Source organism: Toxorhynchites rutilus, chromosome 3 (assembly GCF_029784135.1).
Source record: "Toxorhynchites rutilus septentrionalis strain SRP chromosome 3, ASM2978413v1, whole genome shotgun sequence".
Lineage (NCBI taxonomy): Eukaryota > Metazoa > Arthropoda > Insecta > Diptera > Culicidae > Toxorhynchites > Toxorhynchites rutilus.
Window position 1 is genome coordinate 102,234,332 of NC_073746.1, and position 23,363 is coordinate 102,257,694.

The following is a 23,363-nucleotide window of genomic DNA, read 5'->3' on the forward strand; positions in this document are numbered from 1 at the left end:
CAATTATCTTTTTTTTTCTTTGTTTGCGGAGATTTTAAATCTTACGATTAATTCGTCTCCTTTCAATTAATATTTTTTGAGTGCATCCATTGACGCTCCCCTCAGTGGTTTTCGACGTTTGAAAAATCAGCCCAGTATACGAGCGGAATTCGTTAACTGGGCTGCGTTTTTCGCTCAATTAGCGAACAACCGCTGCAATACCAGAAATACTGACGAAGTATGAACACCAAACTTCTTAAGTAGAGTGTCACAGGATTCCCTATTTTTTAGAGGTGTTAAGGTGAAGGTAGAAGGAAGCCATTGTAGTAGTATAGGTAAAAGCACGTGTTTTCATGGGGTAATAGTGCTTGTGAGAGAAGAGCAAATCACACAGTTTGTTTCGATTTTTGTACGTAAATCGATCAATTCACTTATCAGACTGTGTGGCGCTTCACTGACACGAGTCTAAGAATACATTTGAAAAATAAATAATTCTATACTGAAGTAAAATGTATGAACGATGTGTTCCGATGAAGAAAGTGTATTTGCATATGAAGTAAAATTCTGACCATACGCGTGCGTAGCGTTATATGAGCAAATTTATAACACACGCGAATTGGGGCTCTTTTGGTATTAACAAGTTCTCCCGCACAGTGACTCGATGTTGATAATTCCGTAATATTTTCCTTCGTTGATCGTATTTTTTCACATATTGGCTTCCTTCTACCTTCACCTTAAATATTTAAATTCTATGCCTAGCAAAATCAAGAGGGCAACCACATTAGTGGATTTAAAACGGTAATGCATTTCACATGTCAAAAATGTAATTTTAATATTGAGATTATAACTGACGAAGTAGTTTCTAACGATATTTTAGAGTTGTATGTGTAAGTGTATGGAAGAATGAACTACCATCTTTGTCTCAATAATAATTAAGGATTTTCTAGAAAGTAATATACATAACTTTGAGCGCGTTATTGCAGCCATGAGAAATCTGAATTGTGATAGCAATTAGAGCCATAGCAGAGTTTGTTCTTTTTTATCCCTTTTGTTTAATTTAGGCTCATTAGCATTTTAGCTGTAACAGAGCCGAATTTGAATCGTGTACATGTCACATATTTATCATATCTATAATTAGCACATTACACAGTTGCCATTTTTCGGCGTTAGAGTATTCCCTTCTATATCATTGCAAATGGTACAAATTTACACAGTAGCCATTTAGGCGTAAGAGTTTTCTATCTGTTCTTCCATTATCCAGTTAAGACTGGACAGCGGAGACAGTCGTTGATCCATTGTTGAGTTATTTATAGAACAGCAGCCCGATGTGTCTTGCAGAGCAGAGCAGTTGTATGGATGAATCGATCTTATTTCGACCGTGGATCGATCTCCATCGCTGATGATTGTTGCGTGGACGTAGTTATTCTGTAACAACACAAAGATGGTCAATGGGGGCCCTGAATTTTTGAACTCACGATCGATCGCTTACTAAGCGAACGCGCAACCAATGTGGCTACGGAGACCCCCGGAGTTTGTTCTTATTGTGGAATTGAAAATGTTAGTCTTGATAAAAAGGAGCACAGCTATGTTTGAGGTTTAGTTGAAAATCGAAAGAGCAAATATTCGACAATATTCGCTCTTTCGATCTGCAATCTGCAATCCATGAACTTTTTTTTTGAGTGATCAAGCAGACAACCGTCAGAATAAACGGCTACAACTTGAAACTCATCCAACGGGTCAAATGATTTATTAATCTGGAGATTAGAACATGTTGTCTTAAAAATTAAGCAGTCAGGTTACAGTGAACTCAGAAGGATGGCGCGACGGGACAGCAAGTGTTTCTTCATGTGACTTGGTTGAACTGAAAGATTTACTGTTTACTTCTTTCAAGCATCTCCAATGAAACTTTTGAATAGATTAAGCTTAATGAAGTAATGGTATCGCAAAGAAGTTATTTTATATCTGTAGATCAGTTCGTTTTTTTGTTACACTGTTTTCTTAAATAATCGACCAACTCGAGCCTATATAGGGGGATGAGGCGGACCTTCACTATACTATATTATATATGAAAGTGTGTGGAATCATGATGAATTTTTTTTATCGCAGAGTACCTTCTCCGCGGAAAGCACAATTCAGTCAAACTCAACCCTCACCAGTACAATCACAATCGGAAACATTCAATCCACCGCAACAACAACATCGGTACTGACCAGCAACGTTTTGAATCGAACTTCACCGGACTACCCCAATATGGAATATCCCCCGGTCTTTGAGCCGGAAACGTACTCGCTGAGCGATCCCAGCATGACGCTTCTCAAGCGTCGCCAAAACCATCAACAGAAATGACGAATCAAGGCCAGGCGTAGATTGGCCACGCTCCGGGAGCATGAATGTGGGTGAGTAGCATAAACCAACAGGCCAACTTTTGAAACACTAGATGATGATGCGATGTTATTCTGATGTTCACTATTAACGCAAGCACAAGCAACAGAATACACGAAAACAATGATATTATATTCTTATGGTAGGTTGTACTCGTATATACATATAAATAAAATGTTGAACATTTCCGATAAACATAAAGGTGCTGTAAAATTGTTTTATATTGGTTTGTTTACAAACGATGATATATATTTAGAAAATACAAACACTTATTTATAATTGAAATGACGCACTAAAACATCATAAAGTATATTTAGAGAAAAAAAAACATATGTATATTTAAACCTACATGATATATCAATTGTGATCCCCTAATAGTTATCGTATTTTTATATTAATTCTATGGATAATTGGTTTTCGATTGAAGAAAAAAAATACGCGAGATTTTTTTATATTTTCGAAAGATTACATTGGCCCACGTTGCGAATCGTCTATTTTAGATAATCATTCAATCTACTTACTTTAATCGAACTAGAAACCTACTATTGAATGTATCTGCATGATATGTAACTGTACCCGCGCTTTTGAAACATTCCTAGAGAAAACAGGCTACCCGCGTAAGAGGTCGAACGATGTTGTGTAGAAGCGAATGTGTTGTGACGGTTTGCCAGGCTATTCTACCCTTTATCACGTGTTATAAATGCCGATAATTCTCATATAGTAGATAGATACCGTAAGACGAATAGTGCCTTATTAGTGATTGAGTTACGAATAATAAACCAGTTGAGTGTTACAGTTTTTAAATTGAGAACAAGGTTGGTTGCACTGTTTAACGATGACATCCCTCATGTCAACCAATTTTTGATTTTTGGTACCCAGTATTATAAATATTCGAATTTTACATTATTATGACGCTCTAGTGAACTATTATTACTATTACTATTTTAGAGTTTTTGCAGCTCTCAGCTTTAAGCTGGAAACTTTGAACTTTACACTCCTGGGCTTGTTTTTATTCCTTCATCTATATTAATAAAGTTTCTTAGTTTCTTCGGTATAGAGGCGAATGAACTGAGATGTTTCAAGCCTCTTAAAGACAAAATAAGAAGAAGAAAGTTTCTTCGCAATCGTTTTTTTTTGTTTGAGATGATTCAAGAACCTGCTCAGAATATCATCCACAATGATCTCACGATCCCAGTATAACTTGTGACATCTATTCTCAAAAATCGAATCCAGAACATCCATCAAACTGAGTTTTGATGCTAGCTGCTGAAAAGAATCCTAGCTACCAAGGTACGTATATGATAAGGTAGTCTGGACTGACTAGTGCATCAGAGGCATCAGTGAGCGTAAAGATAATCTATTTAGATTTTCTTCCTAATCAAAACCTAGGGTAAATTGTGGTTCGGTCATTCGAATTTTAGCTTCCTGAAGCTCTCTGTAGCTCTCCGATATCTCCTGCAGTAGTGCTTGAACTAAGCTATCAAAACCGGCTCTCATTGGGTTTTACATTAGAGATGCTGACGGTGCTGCTCCCGATTTCCTTTGACGGAATATCCCTCTCGGGATAGTCATGTTTCGTCCCATTAGCAAACTGGAATGATTCCGTGGATGTTATAGATGTTTTTACTGAATTCAACTCTTGCTTGATGTCAGACCTTCGACGAGTCGTCCGATTTTGATTTCCCGAGGCATGAAAATCGTTGGCCTTTCTGACAGTAGAAATAGCTAAGAATAAACAGTTTTGTGTGCTAATTGTTTAACCCTTTGCGGTCGTATTAAATTTGGACATGGGTGTCGTACTGGTCGGAATCATTTTTCCTTGAAAAAGCAGTGATACATGCAAGATTATGAAAAATAAATTTATTTTTTAGTTTTTTGTAAACTATATATATATATACCGCCATTCCGTGCCAAACCGATACAGTAGTTCTCAAATTTTCATCAAAAGTGGTAGTTTTGTTCTTTATAGCAAATTATTAAACCCGTATTTTTTTTTTTTGTTAGGGTGAAATGTTCAACATTTTCATTTTAGGGTGGTCCGAAATATTGACGTTTTCCCCTTTTTCCAAAAATGACATTTTTCAAAAACTCATAACTTGTGAACTACTGAACTGATTTAGACGGTCGATATATCAAATTGAAGCTAATTAGCTAGCTAGCTTAACTTGGAAAAATGCTGCGCTCGCAAAAAAATCAGGTTTTGGTTTTGTCAATATTGATTGTATTTGTTTTTTATAGTTTTCATGTTCTCGGGACATTATGGCATTATATTTTTGATATTTTTAGTAGAAAGCTGGGGATTTTTCACATAACATATCCCGAAACCAGGGAGGCTTATTTTCGTTGTTGAGTTATAATTTTTCAAAATTACGCGATGGTTTTTGGTTTCGATGGCCTTTTTTCCCAAAAATGATTTTTTTTTCAAAAATTTTTTATTTTTGAAATACTGGACCGATTCAGATGATCGATATATCAAATAAAGCCTACTAGCTAGCCTTTTTTTTGAAAAAATAATACACTTGGATTATAGCCACATACATTCAATCTAGTCGCATAGAAATATTGAACGAAAACTGAAAACACTTTGAAAAATCATAACTTAAAAACGAAAAATAACACCTCTCTGGTATTCGGATATATTATGTGGGGAAAAGCTCAGCTTTCAGAAAAAAATATGGCTCCCATGGTCCCGAAACGATGTAAGCTATAAAAAAACAAATATAATCAATAATTACGACAACAAAATCCGTTTTTATTTAGAGTGTAAGATTTTTTTCAAACAAGACCAGCCCATTGGATTTAATTTGATATGTTGATCATCTGAATCGGTCCAGTACATCAAAAGTTATGATTTTTTTTGTAGTGGAATAAATAAGGAAAAATGATTTTTCGGACCATCGGTTAATTTTGAAAAATCATAACTCAAAAACGAAAAAAAACGCCTACCTGATTTCGAGATATGTTATGTGAAAAATCCTCAGCTATCCAGAAAAATATAAAAAAATATAGCGCCTTTGGTCCCGAGACCATTAAAACTATAAAAAAAACAAATACAATCAATGATAATGAAAACATAATTCAAATTTTCTGCAACTGTAGTGTTTTTCCAAAAAGACCAGCTAATTGGCTTTAATTTAATATGTCGAACATCTGAATTGGTCCAGTGGTTCGATAGTTATAAATTTTTGCAAAAAGTCATTTTTGTTAAAAATGCGAGAAAATTGATTTTTCGGACCACCCTAAAATGGAAATGATCACCCTGACAAAAAAAAATAAAAAAATACAGAGAGGCGCTTTTTTGGTTTTTGAGTTATGATTTTTCAAAGTTAACCGATGGTTTGAAACATCAATTTATTCCTCTTTTTTCCAACACAAAAATTCATAACTTTTAATCTACTGGACCGATTCAGATGATTGACACATAAAATTAAAGCCAATTAGATAGTCTTTTTTGAAAAATGGATTTTGATTTCGTAGAGCGTAGAGGAAAAAGTTTCGAACAACCCTAAAATGGAATTGGTCACCCTACTGAAAAAATGAGAAAATACGGATATAACGTTCTGCGATAAAGAACAAAAGTACCATTTTTCACGAAAATCTGAGAACCACTATATCGGTTTGGCATGGAATGGTTGTATATATATGTTTATGTTTTATATGCAAATTATATTTTATTATTCGTCTTCGTGTGAAATTTTTCGAAACAGTCTCCAAGAGAACATGAAGTATTCTACGCATAGCTGTCCCATGTCACTTTTTGACAATTTTCACTTTTATTCATAAAACGATATTTTTATGCCCAATCTTCCGGAAAAACACTTTGTTCCCAGTATTTCATAAAACAACATCAAGTTCAATTGTCCCATGTGGATCTTCTTCTTCTTCTTGAATGGCGTTAACGTTCCCTGTGGAACTTTTGCCGTCTCAACGTATGCATTAACTAGCGTCATTTATTAATACTTAGTTGAGATTTTCTAAGCCAAATAACACGCCTTGAATGTATTCCGAGGGGCAAGCTCTAGAATACGCGTGATCACAGTGCAAGTCGAAGGAAATTTCTTTGACGAAAAAATCCCCCGGTTAGAACGGGAATCGAACCCGAACACCCGGCATGATAATGTGAGACGCTAACCACTCGGCCACGGGTGCACCTGCCTAGAATATCCCATGTGGATATTCTAGGCATAACTTTCCAATCATGAATTTTTGAGCCCGTAATCAAGATTGATTGATTCTTTTCACATTTCATTAACGCTAGAAAGACTGAAACTTTATATATACCTAGTTTGCCCAAAAGCAGTCAAAATGACTGTTTTGCGAAAGAATAAACAATATGTAAAGAAATTGGTTTTAAATTAATTTTCAATACTTTTTATATTGTTTACATTTATAAGACAAGTTATCAACAATGATAAAAATTAATTAGGGAAAAAATTATGCATTATTATTTGTACATTTTTTTTACAAAGGAGAGTGGAAATATTTTTATGTGTAAATTTTCCCCAAGCATACTTTTGACTTTTTTATCATTATCATTTGTATTTTTTTTTTTTTTATTAAATCGTTTATTTTTACAGGCTCAGTTACATAAGTTTAAAGGAGCCAAACTCCTATCTGTATTGTTACAAGTATATATAATCATTTTTCATTAATTCTAGTGTTAATGAAGTAGAGAACCGATTACTCGCGGTTTGCTCGAGTTTAGAAGGGTGACATTTTTTTTCAGGAAAAGGAAGGGATATAAGGATATGTTGACAATGTTCACACTCACATTCGCACTCCCATTCATCATACTCAATTCTTAAGCCTATCTTATATCTAATATGTATTTACATTTCACCTTATTCTATTGTTAGTAAGAAGGGATTTAATTTCTCGCGAAGGAAAAGGAAAAGGAAAATATAAGGATATAAGGACAATCACACACGAAGATCGATAATTTTTAAGAAGACGTATATTTGGGACATGTAATCAAGTTCTAACCGAGCCAACACATCTCTCACCGGCACATTGGGCTGTCTTCCTCTAGCCCGAAGAGAGTTTTCTAAATTCGATCTGGCAACAAGATACACCTCGCACGACCAAACAACGTGTTCGATGTCGTGGTAACCTTGGCCACAAGTACAGATATTGCCATCGGCAAGATTAAAACGAAAGAGTAGCGCGTCTAACGAACAGTGATTGGACATGAGTCGAGAGAAGGTGCGAATAAAGTCCCGACTCAAGTCCAGACTTTTGAACCATGGTTTGAGGCTAACCTTAGGGATAATCGAGTGAAGCCACCGACCCAATTCATCTTCGTTCCACTTACGTTGCCAGTTAACGATGGTATTTTTACGGACTAAAGAATAAAATTCATTGAATGCGATTTGACGCTGATAAATATCGCCTTCAATTGCACCTACCTTTGCCAATGAGTCAGCCCTCTCATTACCCGGAATTGAGCAATGTGAGGGGACTCAGACAAAGGTAATGACATAACAGCGTCTGGTTAAAGCACTCAAAATTTCTCGTATTCTCTCAAGGAAGTACGGCGAGTGCTTTTCCGGCCTCACTGAACGGATAGCTTCGACAGAGCTAAGACTATCCGTTACAATGTAATAGTGTTCAACAGGTCGTGAGGCGACGCTGTCCAGCGCCCAGTGTATTGCTGCCAATTCAGCAATATACACTGAGCAAGGATTCTGAAGACTGTGGGAGGTGCTAAAAAATTCGTTGAACACTCCAAATCCTGTGGACTCATTCATAGAGGACCCATCAGTAAATTACATATTATCACAATTGATACGCCCATATTTTGCATTGAAGATCGTAGGAACGATCCCCGATCGATGATAATCTGGAATTCCATGGATTTTCTCCTTCATGAACAGATCAAAATGTACAGAGGAATTGATGTAGTCAGGAAAACAAACACGGTTGGGAATATACGAAGAAGGATCAACCTGCATGTAGATGAATTCATGATATGAAGTCATGAATCCAGAATGAAAATTTAGCCCGATCAGCTGCTTAAAATTTCCGATCACCAATGGGTTCATGACCTTACATCGGATGAAGAACCGAAGAGATAATAAATTGAAGCGATCTTTTAGTGGGAGTAGGCCTGCCAAAACCTCGAGACTCATGGTATGCGTTGAGGGCATACATCCCAACGCGATACGGAGACAAAGATACTGAATTCGCTCGAGTTTAATGAGGTGTGTTTTGGCAGCTGATTGAAAACAGAAACTGCCATACTCCATCACTGAGAGAATAGTTGTTCGATACAACATTATAAGATCTTCTGGATGGGCTCCCCACCAGGTGCCGGTAATTGTACGGAGAAAGTTTATTCTTTGTTGACATTTTTTACTCAGATACCTAATATGGGCCCCCCAAGTACATTTGGAGTCGAACCATACCCCAAGATACTTGAATGACATAGCATGAGTGATCGGTTTACCCAAAAGTTGAAGCTTTGGTTTTGCTGGTCTATGCTTCCTAGAAAAAATCACCATCTCTGTTTTCTCCGTGGAGAATTCGATCCCTAGCCCAATGGCTCAGGTTGAAAAATTGTTCAAAGTATCTTGTAAGGGTTCTTGCAGGTCGGATTCTTTTGATCCTACGACAGACACTACACCATCATCTGCAAGTTGTCTTAAGCTGCAATTTTGTGTAAGGCAATTGTCAATGTCGCTTACATAGAAGTTGTACAAAAGGGGGCTTAAACATGAGCCCTGAGGGAGGCCCATGTAAGAGACCCGACTTACTGCCGAATCTCCGTGAGAAAAATTCAAATGTTTCTCACAAAGCAAGTTATATAACATATTATTCAATAGAGGCGGCAGACCCCGAGAGTGTAATTTGTCTGACAAAACCTCTATTGAAACAGAATCAAAGGCCCCCTTTATGTCCAAGAATACTGAAGCCATTTGTTTTTTTTCGGCGTAAGCCATTTGAATTTCTGAAGAAAGCAACGCAAGACAATCATTCGTCCCCTTGCCCCTGCGGAACCCATATTGTGTATCTGAGAGTAGGCCATTCGTTTCAACCCATCGATCAAGGCGAAACAAGATCATTTTCTCCAACAATTTCCGTATACAAGACAGCATTGCTATTGGGCGGTACGAATTGAAGTCGGACGCGGGTTTTCCGGGTTTTTGAATAGCTATAATTCGCACTTGTCTCCAATCATCTGGAACAACATTATGCTCCAGAAACCGATTGAATAAATTCAACAAGCGATGTTTCGCCACATCAGGGAGGTGTTTCAACAAGTTGAACTTAATTCTATCTGTTCCTGGAGCCGAATCGTTACAAGAAAGGAGAGCAAGAGAGAATTCTACCATCGAAAACTCGAAATCAAGATCGCACCTATCTTGTGGTATATCTCGAACAATTTTTTGCACAGGAACGGAATCGGGACAAACTTTCCGTGCAAATTTAAAAATCCATCGATGTGAATATTCTTCGCTTTCACTCGATGGAGAGCGATTTCTCATGTTTCGAGCCACTTTCCATAATTTTATCATTGACGTTTCTCGTGACAAACCTCCCACGAAAGTTCGCCAATAAGCAAGTTTTTTCCCTTTGATCAAGTTTTTAAATTGATTTTCAAGGTCCAAATACGTTTGAAAATTCTCAATGGTTCCACGTTTTCAAAAAGCTTTAAATGCGTTCGATTTATCCTGATAAAGCTTGGAACATTGGCTATCCCACCATGGATTGGGAGGCCTTCGACGAATAGTGGAGCCTGGGATGGGTTTCGTTTGAGCGCGAACCGCGCTGTCATAGATCAAACGAGAAAGGAAGCTATACTCCTCCAATGGAGGTAAACCATCTCTGGAATTGATGGCTAGAGCAATCGCGTCCGCATATTTTTTCCAGTCAATGTGTCTTGTGAGGTCATATGCCATGTTTATAGATTCAGAAGAATTCGACCCAATGGTGATGGAAATTTTGATTGGCAAGTGATCACTACCGTTGGGGTCCTGGATTACATTCCACTTGCAATCTAACGATAGTGAATTCGAGCAAAGCGAGAGGTCAAGCGCACTTGGGTTAGCAGGAGGTTTAGGAACACGTGTTGTTTCCCCAGTATTCAAAACGGTCATATTGAAGCTGTTATAAAGGTCATATATCAACGATGAACGATTGTCGTCGTACTGTTCCCCCCAGGCAGTTCCGTGAGAGTTGAAGTCTCCCAAGATCAATCGTGGCTCAGGAAGGAGTGAACACATGTCAACAAGTTGCTTGCGGCTAACCGCAGCTCTCGGAGGCCAATACAAGCTGACAATACAGAGGTCTTTGCCTCTGATGTTTGCATGACAAGCAACAGCTTCGATCCCTCCAATAGGTGGAAGTCCAATTCTAAAAAATGGGTGGCACTTATTAATCCCCAATAGTACCCCTCCGTATCTGTCATCGCGGTCCAAGCGTATTATATTAAAATCGTGGAAAGAGAGATCATTTTGAGAAGAGAGCCAGGTTTCGGACAGAGCAAAAACATCACAATTGAATTTATGAATTAGAAATTTGAAAGTATCCAATTTAGGGATAAGACTACGACAATTCCACTGTAAAACAGTGATATCTCCGACCTCTCTATTTAAATTAGACATCAAGAGAGATAATCATTGCAAGAAGGGGCCATGTTTGCATCAATTGCTGCAAAATTGTCTTTAACACTGGAAGCATTGAGATGACAATGGTTCTGATGGAGTCGGAAACGTTAAAACACGTGAAGATTTGATCCACAAGGTCAGTCAACTTTATAAATCCCGATTGGGAAGTTGAACTAGACGGAAAAACAGGGACAGTTGGGGTTTTTGATGTCCCCTCGAGTGCTGGGCCGTTCAAAGGTGAACCATTCCCACGGAAACCAGGAGGAACCTGATTTTGCTTGTCCGCTGCACTCGATTTTTTAGACATGCTAACAGGGGGTATAACCGGTGGGGCTTGTCCTTGAACTTTGGGAGTGGTCACATTTTTGCGCCGGGGATTCCCTTGGAAAATGAACGGTGTGCCCGCTTCCATTTCGTCAACGGGCAACGTGGCGAAGACATTTTGAGTGTTGATTGATTGTTGTTGGGCAAGTGGAGAAGCGCCCTTTAAAATATCCGCAAAAGTGCGTTTTGAGCGTTCCTTCAAAGAGCGCTTCTGTTTCTCCCAGCGACTCTTGTAAGTTTCACAAGCTGAGAGCACGTGTGGGGATCCCCCGCAATATGGACACTTATGCTCAGTCGCACTGCAGGATTCCCCCACATGTTGCTCTCCGCAAGTTGCACAGCGCTCCTTGTTGGCACAATAATCTGAAGTGTGACCAACTGACTTGCATTTGTTGCAAGTCATGGGCTTTGGCACGAAGAGTCGCACAGGCAGTCTCAATTTGTCCACCATGACGTAGTCAGGGAGGGCCGAACCAGCAAAAGTTACTCGAAACGAGTCTGACGGCGTGAATTTCGTTTTTCCCTCTTCTTGGGATACTTTACCTAGTTGGCGACTGTCCAAAATTTTAACGCCCACCAAAGGGAGTCTTTTGAATTTACCAACTCCTTCTTTTATCAATTGGCACGTCAGACCCGTTTCAGTTACCACCCCCGAGATTTCTACGTCATGGGAGGGCACGTAGACACGATGCTCTAGGGTGAACCTCTCGTCGATCACAATTGCATTTGCGTGTTTCCGATCACTCACGACAACACGCAGTTTGTTCGGCCTAACCTTAGAGATTTCGACCACGGAGGAATAAAATCTTGCCAGATCTTTCGAAACCTGAATGACATTAATAGATTTTCCTTTAGGTTTGGGCCGGAAAAAAACAACCCATGGACCAGCTCCAGGTGCATCGTTTGGATAGACCTTGACACGAGGAGAGGAAACAACTGAGGGGGAGGACGAGGTCGATTGTTGAGCGGGAGCGGGATCAGTAGGACTGGGAGGCAAGTTCGGGAGTTGAACGGAAGCGGGAGATTGAGGGGGCGAAGAGGAAAAGTTTGCCAATTTTCTTGAGGGGGGCTTGTTGAGGTTAATTAACTCTTTCTCTGAAGAGACATCTTCTGAGGGGGGAACGCGTTTGAGCGACTTCCCAGCCCCCGTTGTAGCTAGTGAGGAGGAAACAGTAGTTTCAATCTCCATTTCAACTTGACCTTCTGCCATTACGGCAGATATGAAATAATATAATTTTGAATTCTTCTATCTTCCTAAACCTAATATATATATTATACCTAAATCTCACACCAATGCGAATGAAATGAAACGGTGTCCCAATCGAACCGCGTGGCAATCGCTCGGTACAGCTGCAACGGTAAATCGCACCACCACACGATGATGGAATCGATGACGATGATAAAGCACACACAGCGATGATACGGCACACGCACCGCGCCCGCGGTGGAGAACTTCTTCCTCACGCTGGTTGTGATTGCTGCTCTTCTCACTCGCGCAATAAAGAGAACCCCGTTAGGGCGAAATAACTTCACCAGCCACTGATAACGGTATAATCTCCACTGTATGATAGACGCGAACAAATTTGCGACCGATGTCTTCGGACTGCATCATTTGTATTTATCATTTGTATTTATTATTGTGTATTGTTTATTATTGTGCGTCTTCATATTCAGATGATGGTTCAGAATTTGTTGCATCTGATTCTATATCGGAACAATTTTTATTTATGTTCCTCAAATTTTTCAATAACTCAGTTCTATTTCATATTCATTTCCTGAATTTATAGGTCTAAAGAAGTAAAATAAACAACAAGAATCGCTGCATAGAGATTCGAACAACAAGTACTGGTTTAGCTTTACAGAAATTGAAACTTATCAAGTATACGCCCAAGTCCACAATTTACCATTTACTTGTATGTTATCATGTGATGGTTATCGAAAAATAATGAAAACTGTCATTTCAATACAAAGCCGAACTGTTCATATAAGAAATTCACTCCATTCATTAGTGACGGTCATTTGATTATCTAAAATTCGCAAGCAGTCAAAATGACTGCTCTTGTGTAATATAGGTATAACACATATGTATGTACCGGAAATGAAAGAGGGGGAGGTAACTGCTGTTATAAATAAACGTGTTTATATGTTGTACAAAAAGTTAAATTTTTCTAAAAAACACGTGGTATTATATATATAGTTGTTTTTCTAATTGAAATTCAAAAGCAGTCAAAATGACTTCCTTGGGCAATCTAGTGTTAAACAATAGTTTTCTTCTTAAAAAACCCGAGTGTATTACTAAACTGAAATGCTTGAAGCTCCTGGTAGACAAATACGTTAGAAAACTTTGACTGCGTTTTCTCAGTTTGCTGATTTGTGAACATGGAACAATTGTGTGTAGAACGGCAGTATAATCAATACATAATTTTATTTTTATCATCCGTTGAATATGATACACTTTTGCAAACAATTATTCTGCTCTTTAAAAACAACTACTTCAACATAATAAAACCAGTAGTTACTCAAATAATGTTTTTTCTGCGTAGCCGAAATTATCAGAACTTCACACTTTTGATGAACAAAGATTTTGTCGCTTGAGACACTTATTTGATTATTCAAATAACATATGAGACATTTATACAAACAGTTATTCTGATATTTGTGAACAATCTTTTCCATCACACCAGAGTGTTACAATGGCTTAATTCTACTGTTATGATTTTTTCCCACATTTCTATGCATTCAACGCACTGTGCGTTATCTGGTGTTGGTGACTACTTTGTTTGATACTGAGTACTGGTATCTATTACTCATAGGTGCACCGTATTGATTCGTGAACAGGTTCTCTAGACATAGAGCTTCGTTTAGGAAAAGCATAAACCGATATTTGGTTGGGTGAAATATAAGATTAGCATGGTTTCTTGCTGTGGTGGCTGAGAGCAGACAAACGACCACAAAGAGTTAAAGGTGCAAAAATGTTTTAATATAAAAATAAAGAATTAATTGTTCTTCCAAAAATATTAAAAAAAAAATTACTAAATCACAGTTTGGATAAGCTTTGCACAGTGGCGATATCGTAACCAATGAGGTACATCCGAGGTGCGATTATTGCTAGTTGAAAAACAGTTTTGATGAATTTTCGTACTTTTCTTCGGATACCTCCATCAAAGTTTGGCTGCCTGTTGGCCATCCTCAGCGGCCATTTTATTCCAAGATCTCTTCATTTCTGCAGCATCCCGAGTCACTTTGGTGCCCTTCTTCAATTCCGCTTGACAATTGGCCAATATTTTTCGATAGCGCGGAATTGCGAGGATTGAGATCTTTTTCAATGTAATCGATCCCATTGTCACGGTGTCACGGAAGCACCTCTCGAATGAGGTGGCAGCTTGCCATATCTGGCCAAAACTTCACCGGACGATTCTGCAAGCACTCTCTCCTACACATTTTCGCGTCCATTGTCATGTTTGTGACGAGAACCTAGGTTTTCTGTCCACACCTGCAAATCCATTGACAAATCAAGAACTTCCTGGAAAATTTAGCAGCAAAAACGAACTTAAATTTTGTGGGAGCGTCTCTTCTAGCAGTGGTCTTATAGAATTTTGGGCCTGGGAGCTGTCCAAAATCCATCTTCACGTACGTTTTGTCATCCATTAGCATGCATCCTTCGGACTCCGTCAAAATACTGTTGTACAATTTTCGAGAGCGTCTTTCGGACACTAGATTATGCTTCAGCGTGCTGTTTGGTTGCTTGCAGGCACAAAAGTTACGATAACCTTCTCACATATGGATTCTCTGGATAGTATTTTGATTAGATTTGTGTTTGTGGCGAAGTCGTAGTCCGAAAGTCCCGGTTTTGCGTGCAGATTTGTATTTATTTCAATACCTTCAACCGATCGTATGTTCCACTATGACGCGTCCAACAGTTGCACGTTTACGACAACGTTTCAGCACATCATACACTGTCGATTTAGCCACTGTCAGCGATTACGCGATTTTAGCATCTGATCTCGGCATCCATCCTGCACAACCTTTTCAAAACAAAACGGATCAACTGAAATTTTAACCGTCGAAAGATACAGATTTTCCAAACAATTAGCTGTCAAAAAATTTGAAATACATCTACTCCGATCGTTACTATAAAATAAACAGTGATTCCGAATTCTAACTTCTAACGAATTCTAATTGAAATGTTTTTGCGATGGTAACGCACTATTCCATTCTCTTGGAGTTTCTATCGAAAGGATTCTTAGTATTTTTGACCAATTATCCTTGTGAATGAAAAGAAGAAAGTCTTGTTGTACTACTAGATTAATTTGGAAACCAGGGTCTCAAACTACGGTTACTTTTCACCACAGATCAGTGTCTTTTCAAACATAACTTAGCTTTGTTTAGACAATGTTGCTGAAATTGCTGTTAATTATGATTATTTTATTAGAATTCTGCAACATAAAAGGGAAGAAATGTTTTCGATTAATGAAGTGCAAACTTTTCTTAAACTAAAAAAAAACTAAAACTGTTTCAAAGTAGCATTAGTAAATACCTACCTGTTGAGAGAGACGAAAACATTTTGTTTGATGAATGGACAATTATTAAAGGAATTATAATTAATTAGATAGAAAGGTGGAACAAAGATCCGTGCCAGTCGTAATTACTGAAATTTGATCTGGAATTTGAAAAATTTTATGATGAAATTTTCAGAAATCATAGTAAAGTTGCTTCCTTATCTGAATATAGTTTCCTTGTAGAGAACAAAGCAGTTACATCCAATAATGTGTGATTGTTTGTTTTTTTCGCGGTTCCATTCACTCAATAAAATTGGAGGAGCTATAAATAGTCGACGGGGACAGATGATTTCGGCTTCAATGATATGTTGTTTTTTTCTATTTGAGTAAATTAAAATTGAAATCATGAGTTTTTGGGTGAAAACCCATCAATAACTTTGAGCAGAATTAAGATATTGCCAAATTCTGCCTCGCAAAATGTTGGTACTGATAAGCTCTAAAAGTCGTACGAAGACAATTTTGATGTGGAATTTTAAATATAAAAGTTAGAGTAAAAAAACGTTTTTTCATGGTTACTCTAATGCAACTTAGTTAAAAAACAACTTTGTGGGGGATATTTATGTTTTAGACAAAAACTGTCTTCGACAAAATTGTTGCATATGATAGCGCACATTTATATATTATCAAAAATAGGATGACCAAAATTGTCGATGAAATAAAAAATCTAACTTTATTATCTTTATAGATAGAGATAAACATAGTTCGACAACGTTGTAGCTCTAATTATTTTAAACAACTTTGTAGAACAAAGTTTTTTTTTGTTTCTTTTAATATAATCGATTTCGCGCTTTTTTCCTAGGTTGCATTAGGGTGACCATGAAAGAGCGGGTGTTTTTCCTCTAACTTTTATATTTCAAATTCTACATCAAAATTGTCTTCGTACGACTTTTAGAGCTTATCACGACAAACATTTTGCGATGCAGAGCTTGTCAATATCTTAATTTTACTCAAAGTTATTGATGGTTTTTACCCAAAAACTCATTTTTTTTAAATTTTAATTTAGTCAAACACGAATAACAACATAGTTTTCAAAATCACACATCATGTAGCGTGAACTATGCTGTTTTAAATAAAGCCAATAAGCTTTGTTTATGTTTTCCCCAGAAAGAATGACAAACAATTGCAGAGAGCGTATTTTTTGGGAAGAAATATCAATAACTTTCAGTGAAGTTGAGATATTGACAAGTTATGCATCGCAAAATGTTTATATTAGTAAGCTATAAAAGTCTTTCCGAGACAGTTTGTATGTAGGATTAAAAATATAAAAGTTAGAGCGAAAAAACAGTTTTTTTTCATGGTGACCCTAACGCAAGTTGGAAAAAAAAGGTTATTAAAAGGTAAAAAAGGCTATGTTGGTTATTTCAAGAGATGGAAAAAATACTTTATTCTACAAAAATGTCTTAAATAAATAGGCCTACCATGTTTTCCTTTATCTATAAAGATAAGAAAGTTAGATTTTTTATTTCATCGACAATTTTGGCCACCCTATTTTTGATAACATAAAAATGAGCGCTCTATTATATGTAACAACTTTTGTCTAGAGAATAACTGTCGAGCTCTCAATGCTAATTTCCACTTAAATGCACTTCCTGGACCATTGTGTATATAAAGTGACTCGAATAGATTTTGTAGGAATCGTTTAGGACGATTTAAAAATATGCAACCAGACACGAGTCGATAATATTCCATCATTACAACGCTCGGCCTTATGTTACTGATCATGTTAAAAACTATTTGACAACAATGGGTGGGAAACTCTGACTCACCCGCTTTATTGCCTATACCTTGCCGCTTCCGACTACCATTTGTTTCAATGAATGCAAAACGCATTGAGTGGAATATACTTAACTTCAGAACAGAGTGTCACGGATGACGGATCTCTATAGTATCATGTCTGAAAAAGCACCTAAAACTACTGAGAACCAGAGCAGAGGGTTCAAAGCCCCTAAGGATGATAATGTAATAATAATTGTAATACACTGAGTTTCATAACTATAGAACCATAGAGATATATAAGAAGTCGGTTGAATTTATGTATATTAGGGTGCCAATGAATGCATAGGAAAAATCAACCCTAAAATTTTAAAAAGTTACCCTATACAAAATGTTCACCACCTCGAAAAAACACCCTATGCCGAATTTCAGCTCAATCGGACTTAAGGGAGAGTGGCGAAAAGCGGTCAAAGTTTGAGTTTTTTGAAAATCGAAAAATCACCCAAGGGGGGAGTAAAGGAAATCGAGATTTTCGAAAAAAAAATGTTGATGCCAAAATGGCATGAAACGTCGAGATCTAGTGTCATCTCGAAAAAAATTTTTTTTGTTGAAAATCGGCACTCTGGGACTGGGTTTTTTTTCGACATGCGAAACGAAAAGTATGGTTAGGGTGCCAATAAAAATAGTTATCTCGATTTTTCATTCGGAACTTGCTGCGAAATGTTGATTTGCACAATAATATACCCTATGCAAAATATTAGCTCCATTTACTGGTGTCGCAGACGTTAAAATATGAGTTTTTTTGAAAATCGAAAAATCAGCGGAAATCGGAGTTTTAAAAAAAAATTGATGCCAAAAGTCCTCAAATTGCATGACACGTTGAGATTTACAGTTATCTAAAAAAATTTTTTTTCAAAGATCAATTTTTCAAACAGAAAAACGACCAAGTGCGAAAAAACATTTTTTTGACAAAAAATTTTTTCGATATAACTGAAAATTTCGATGAGTAATGCAATTGAAAGACATTTGGCATCAGAAAATTTTTTTTGAAACCTCGATTTTCGGTGATTTTTCGTTAACTTTTGTGACACCAGTAAATGAAGTCCGAATGAGCTATTATTTTGCATAGGGTATATTATTGTGCAAATCAACATTTCGTAGCAAGTTCGGATTTAAAACGAGATAACTATTTTTATTATCACCTTAAACCATACTTTTCGTTTCGCATGTCGAAAAAAAAAAAAAAGTCCCAGAGTGTCGATTTTTGACAAAAAAAATTTTTTCGAGATGACACTAGATCTCGACGTTTCATGCAATTTTAAGACATTTGGCATACATTTTTTTTCGAAAACCTCGATTTCCTTCACTCCCCCCTTAGGTGATTTTTCGATTTTGAAAAAACTCGAACTTTAACCGCTTTGCGCCACTCTCCCTTAAGTCCGATTGAGCTGATATTTTGCATAGGATGTTTTTTCGAGGTGGTGAACATTTTTTATGGGGTAACTTATTGAAACTCGAGATGACCATTTTCATTGGCACCCTAATGTATATAGTAAATTCTGCTCAAAATTCAAAGCTTGTGGGAAAATACAGTATATCTGTGCTTAAAAAGAGCCAGTGGCCCATTATGTTTTTTAATGGATAAGATCATGAGAATTAATCAAGCTTCGCGATCAGCACATAAGAGAAGAGCATGATCTATTGATGTAGATATTGCGCATAAGAAAAAAACAAACAAAAAATAAGCGATTCGTTGAGTGTGTGATTTTTGAATTAAAAATGAATAAAGACAATATTAAAGTTCAACTTCTGAACAACACCATTCAAATTTAAGATGGTCGAGTCTTATCGATTCATTATTTAAAATTACGCTTTGGATGTTAAGTTATTTAGGTGCCCGAAGCCATAGTGGATTTTTTTCCGAGTAAAATCAACCAGCTATGAGAAAACAGATCTCAACGGCAAACAACAACTGGAATGTTATTCAGTGAATACAAATTCACATCGCTTCCCCGAATTCCGATCGTATTATTCTTCAAACTACGTCACTACGTCAAAGCATAAACAATTGATGAACGTATTGGTAAACACCAAACTGGATTTTTATTGAAAAGGAAATAAATATAATGAATTCAGCTATCACTAATTCATGTCACAGGCACGTTCTTTGGCTGCTTTCTATACGTGAGTCCTGTAAACAGAAGCAACAGTCATCTTGCATGTGTATGCTTATTCTAGTATAAACTGCTTTTGCTGGCTGCTGAGAAGTGCTCGCTTTCTGGCCTCATAGCCGCCGCCGCCGGTTTTTCCGGGAAAACAAATCTGAGCTCCGCGCAGTCATCACTGTTGAATGTTCGAATGGAAAGAAACTTTTTATGTCTTTTAATGGCTCGTTTATTTACGTATTGATCGTGGTAGCACTAATGTTCTTTCCGCAGGGGCGTCAGGTCCAGAGATGCAAACTGAGCGCAACGTACAAGCGGGTTATCGACCGCCGGCAGGCGGAATATATTTTGCTGCACCTGTGCCACCGGCGCGGTATCGCAGACGAAGCGTGCCGCACTATAATTGGCTAGTATTTTATCGATCGAATGATGCTGATGGTTGTCCTCTCCAAGTGAGTACGATAACTGGTCTTGAATGATGCATGCGAGAGTGGGTCCCACAATTGCTTCCGGGCTTCGGGCAGGTTTCTCCGCTATTGCCCCGACTATGAGATCAACATCTTGCACTGAGCCGTACGCCGATTTCAGCGTCGCGAGGTCTGCTCGGTCGATTATTTTCGAGAGGTCGTCCCATGATTGAACCGTCTGCCCGGTGCAGAGTTTGTAGTAGTTTACGTAACTGCTGAGACCATGATCGCGACCTCGCTGAATGTCCAGCGCAAGGACGTCGGTGCCGATGTTTTTGGTCTTGAACAAAAGCTGCGCCATGCCGTCCACGTAGCTAGTGTCCAGTGACATTGCGTTTTGCTGCAGAACAGAGCTGAGTAGATGGGCAAAATATTCCCTCTTGCGGAGATCCTTCGGTTTGTAGTACGTGTCGTCTAGATTCAACGCCGAATGCTTACCGGAAGTGGCAACGTTGGAAATCTCCCCCGGCATCATTGTGTTGTAGAAACGAATAGCTGCCGTCGCAAACTCGTTACTGACACGGCGTTCCTTGATTCCGATACGACCGATGTCAACCGGGGCGCCCAGAATCTCCTGCAACCAATCACGGACGATCTTTCGGTATATTTGAATGTTGACCTTTCGGGCCATTTCGAAGAGACGCTCATCGTTCCATCTGGGATTATCGAGAGCCAGCCGTTTGGCGATTCGATTATGCGATCGTAGAAATAGGGTGTGAAGAAGCGTTACGTACGGGTTCACGTTAACGCGAGAATCTCCGGAAACGTAGCAGGTACTATCGAGGGTGGCGTGTGCAACGCAAAGCTTCTTGTCGATGTTTTCCATGAGATATTCGCTTGAATCAAACTGTTGCGATTTAAGCTTGCCTCCACTTTTGGTTCGCAGAAAGGCCTTGTCACTTTCATGGTTTCCATACAGCTGCGAAAGGTCAAGTCGATTTGTAGCTTGGTTCAGCTGGTTGGCCGGTCCCAGATTGCACCGGTCACCAAGTGACAATGCACTACGCACATAGTTGAGACAGGTCACATGGCGATGTCGGTAATGAGGATCATTTTCGGCGATGTATAATGGTTTGCAAGACGGGTGGAGATATCTTGGCAGAACCGTATTGTGTTCGTCAGTGCAACACTCGATGTCCGTTCCATCGTGCATGGTTTGGACCGTAGTTTTGGCTAGATCGTGCTCGATATATTGCGTCCACTGGACCAAAGCGACACTGTGTAGACTGTCCTTTCTCCCATCCGCAAGGGACGCATGAAATTTGCTGGATACATTTCTTGGGTGCGGTAAATCGCCACCTGTGACACTTTTACGGAATTGATAGATCCCATCATGGTAACTGGCCGGTAATAAACGACGATACTCGTCGTTGAAGCTTTTACCGCTCACTATTTTTGTACATTTTTCCAACAATTTGCTTTGAGGTATGATCTTCGTGGACAAGTACAACCCACAGTCATACGATGATATCCCCTGTGGTTTGCAATAACTATTTACGATGTGTGATGTGGCCTTGAGTACAGTTCGCGCGATATAATCCTGCTTCTGTGTGCCCACCGTCGAATGGCCATCGATTATTTGCGCATGGGAAATACTTCCCTCGGTCACCTTCACTCTAGAACCCGCAATCATGTTTTCCATCCGTTCGCTTTTGGCGATCACATCCTCACCGTATTTCACAGCTTCCTGTAAATGCTGAATGGATCCTATTGATTCGAGTCTGGACAACATTTGCTGATCGACACTAGCCACTATTGGTGCTCTCTGGTTCGCAAACAACGCAAAGCATCCCAGGAACAAGGTTAAATACAGCACTGACATTGTTGGACATTCCATGATCACTTTCAATCGATAATTGCCCTAATCGATCAATAAACTCACTCCAATTAGCCCGCTACTGATAGTTTGTGTTCACTTGCAAACAAAAAAAACGCGCTCTCAGACTGCTAAAAAGGACACTATGCGTGCGACGCGACGCAACTCGGCCGCTTCGATGCTGTCTTCCTCTCGATCGAACGCCCTAAAGTAAACTGATGGATCAAGCTGCTCTCGAGCTGACCACCGTTGATTTGTTGTTATTTCAACATTAAAAATTTTCCACACACAGCCGGACAAAATCCAACAAATCGAGCTGTGCTGTAGACTGCGCGTAATTCTGCCCACCATGGGAGATTTCCATACAAGCTAGCGGACAAAAATATTTTCGTTGTTTCTTCAACACTTCTGATATTTTTTCTACTTGTTATGATTGGAACCAAGTTATCATTTGTGACTATATTTCGGTCAAATTTTGATAGAGGTTTTTATATAAATAGAGGGATTTATACATTGATTTGTTCGGAATTCAAACCCTCCCAACAAAAAAAAATGCTGAATAAATTTTCTATCTAATGGGATGAAGCACAACATATGTCGCTATAACGACTTTGAGTAATATGCATTTGAAAACTTTTAATGAATCGTTACATTTTTCGAAGCCGAAGAAGGGATGGTCCGATTATAGTCTTCTTTATTTTGTTGTCTCTTCCCGTAGATCAATATAGTGGAGAGAAAAACCGAAAAATTTTCGGAAAACTCTGAAGGAAGGTCGGGAAATTCAGAAAATTGAATTCCCACATGTTCAAAAATTACATCATAATAAGCGTTGTTAGTCCATTCGATATTTGCGCTATCGAAATTGATCTTTGTTCGTAAGTGGGAATGGATTTCCAGGCGAAATAACGCATTTCCATATCTTATATCTAAATAAATAAAAATGTAAGGCAAAATCTGTTGGTAAGCGGAAAACCCGAAGAAGGGATGGTCCAATTTTTGCCTCCTGTATTTTGTTGTATTCGTCTCTTCCCGTAGATCAATATAGTTGAGAGAAAAATCGGAAAATTCGGAAAAATGAATTCTCACATGTTCGAAAATTACATCATCATAAGCGTTGTTAGTCCATTCGATATTTGCGCTATCGAAATTGATCTTTGTTCGTAAGTGGAAATGGATTTTCAAGCGAAATAACGCATTTTCATATCTTATATCTATAAATAAAAATGGAAGGCCTAATGTGTTGGTAAGCGCAAAACCCGAGAAAGGAATGGTTCAATTTCAGTCATCTATATCTCGTTGTATTCGTCTCTTCCCGTAGATCAATATAGCGGAGAGAAAAATTGGAAAATTGA

General features: G+C 38.3%; 2 protein-coding genes, 1 long non-coding RNA gene and 1 pseudogene across 3 annotated transcripts in view; 2 read left to right on the forward strand and 2 right to left on the reverse strand.

The window, feature by feature from the left end:
• The window catches only part of LOC129775403 (uncharacterized), a 41,159-nt gene extending 37,987 nt beyond the window's left edge, over nucleotides 1-3,172 (forward strand). Inside the window, exon 10 of the mRNA XM_055780122.1 lies at nucleotides 2,086-3,172. Within this exon, the coding sequence (XP_055636097.1) occupies nucleotides 2,086-2,325 (240 nt within the window). The 3' untranslated portion in view covers nucleotides 2,326-3,172. The remainder of the gene's footprint in view (nucleotides 1-2,085) is intronic.
• LOC129775404 (uncharacterized) lies at nucleotides 1,926-16,451 on the reverse strand. Its single transcript, XR_008742947.1, has 3 exons — nucleotides 14,842-16,451; nucleotides 14,434-14,784; nucleotides 1,926-4,179 (listed from the first exon to the last, which is right to left on the reverse strand). It is a non-coding gene; the product is annotated as an uncharacterized LOC129775404 (long non-coding RNA).
• Nucleotides 14,343-14,446, forward strand: LOC129780705 (U4 spliceosomal RNA; annotated as a pseudogene).
• A 3,180-nt stretch (nucleotides 16,452-19,631) lies between the features above and the next one.
• On the reverse strand, nucleotides 19,632-22,242 carry LOC129775662 (peroxidase). Its single transcript, XM_055780651.1, has one exon. It carries the CDS (start codon nucleotides 22,030-22,032, stop codon nucleotides 19,984-19,986), a length of 2,049 nt encoding a protein of 682 aa, XP_055636626.1. The 5' UTR covers nucleotides 22,033-22,242; the 3' UTR covers nucleotides 19,632-19,983.
• Nucleotides 22,243-23,363: the final 1,121 nt, after the last annotated feature.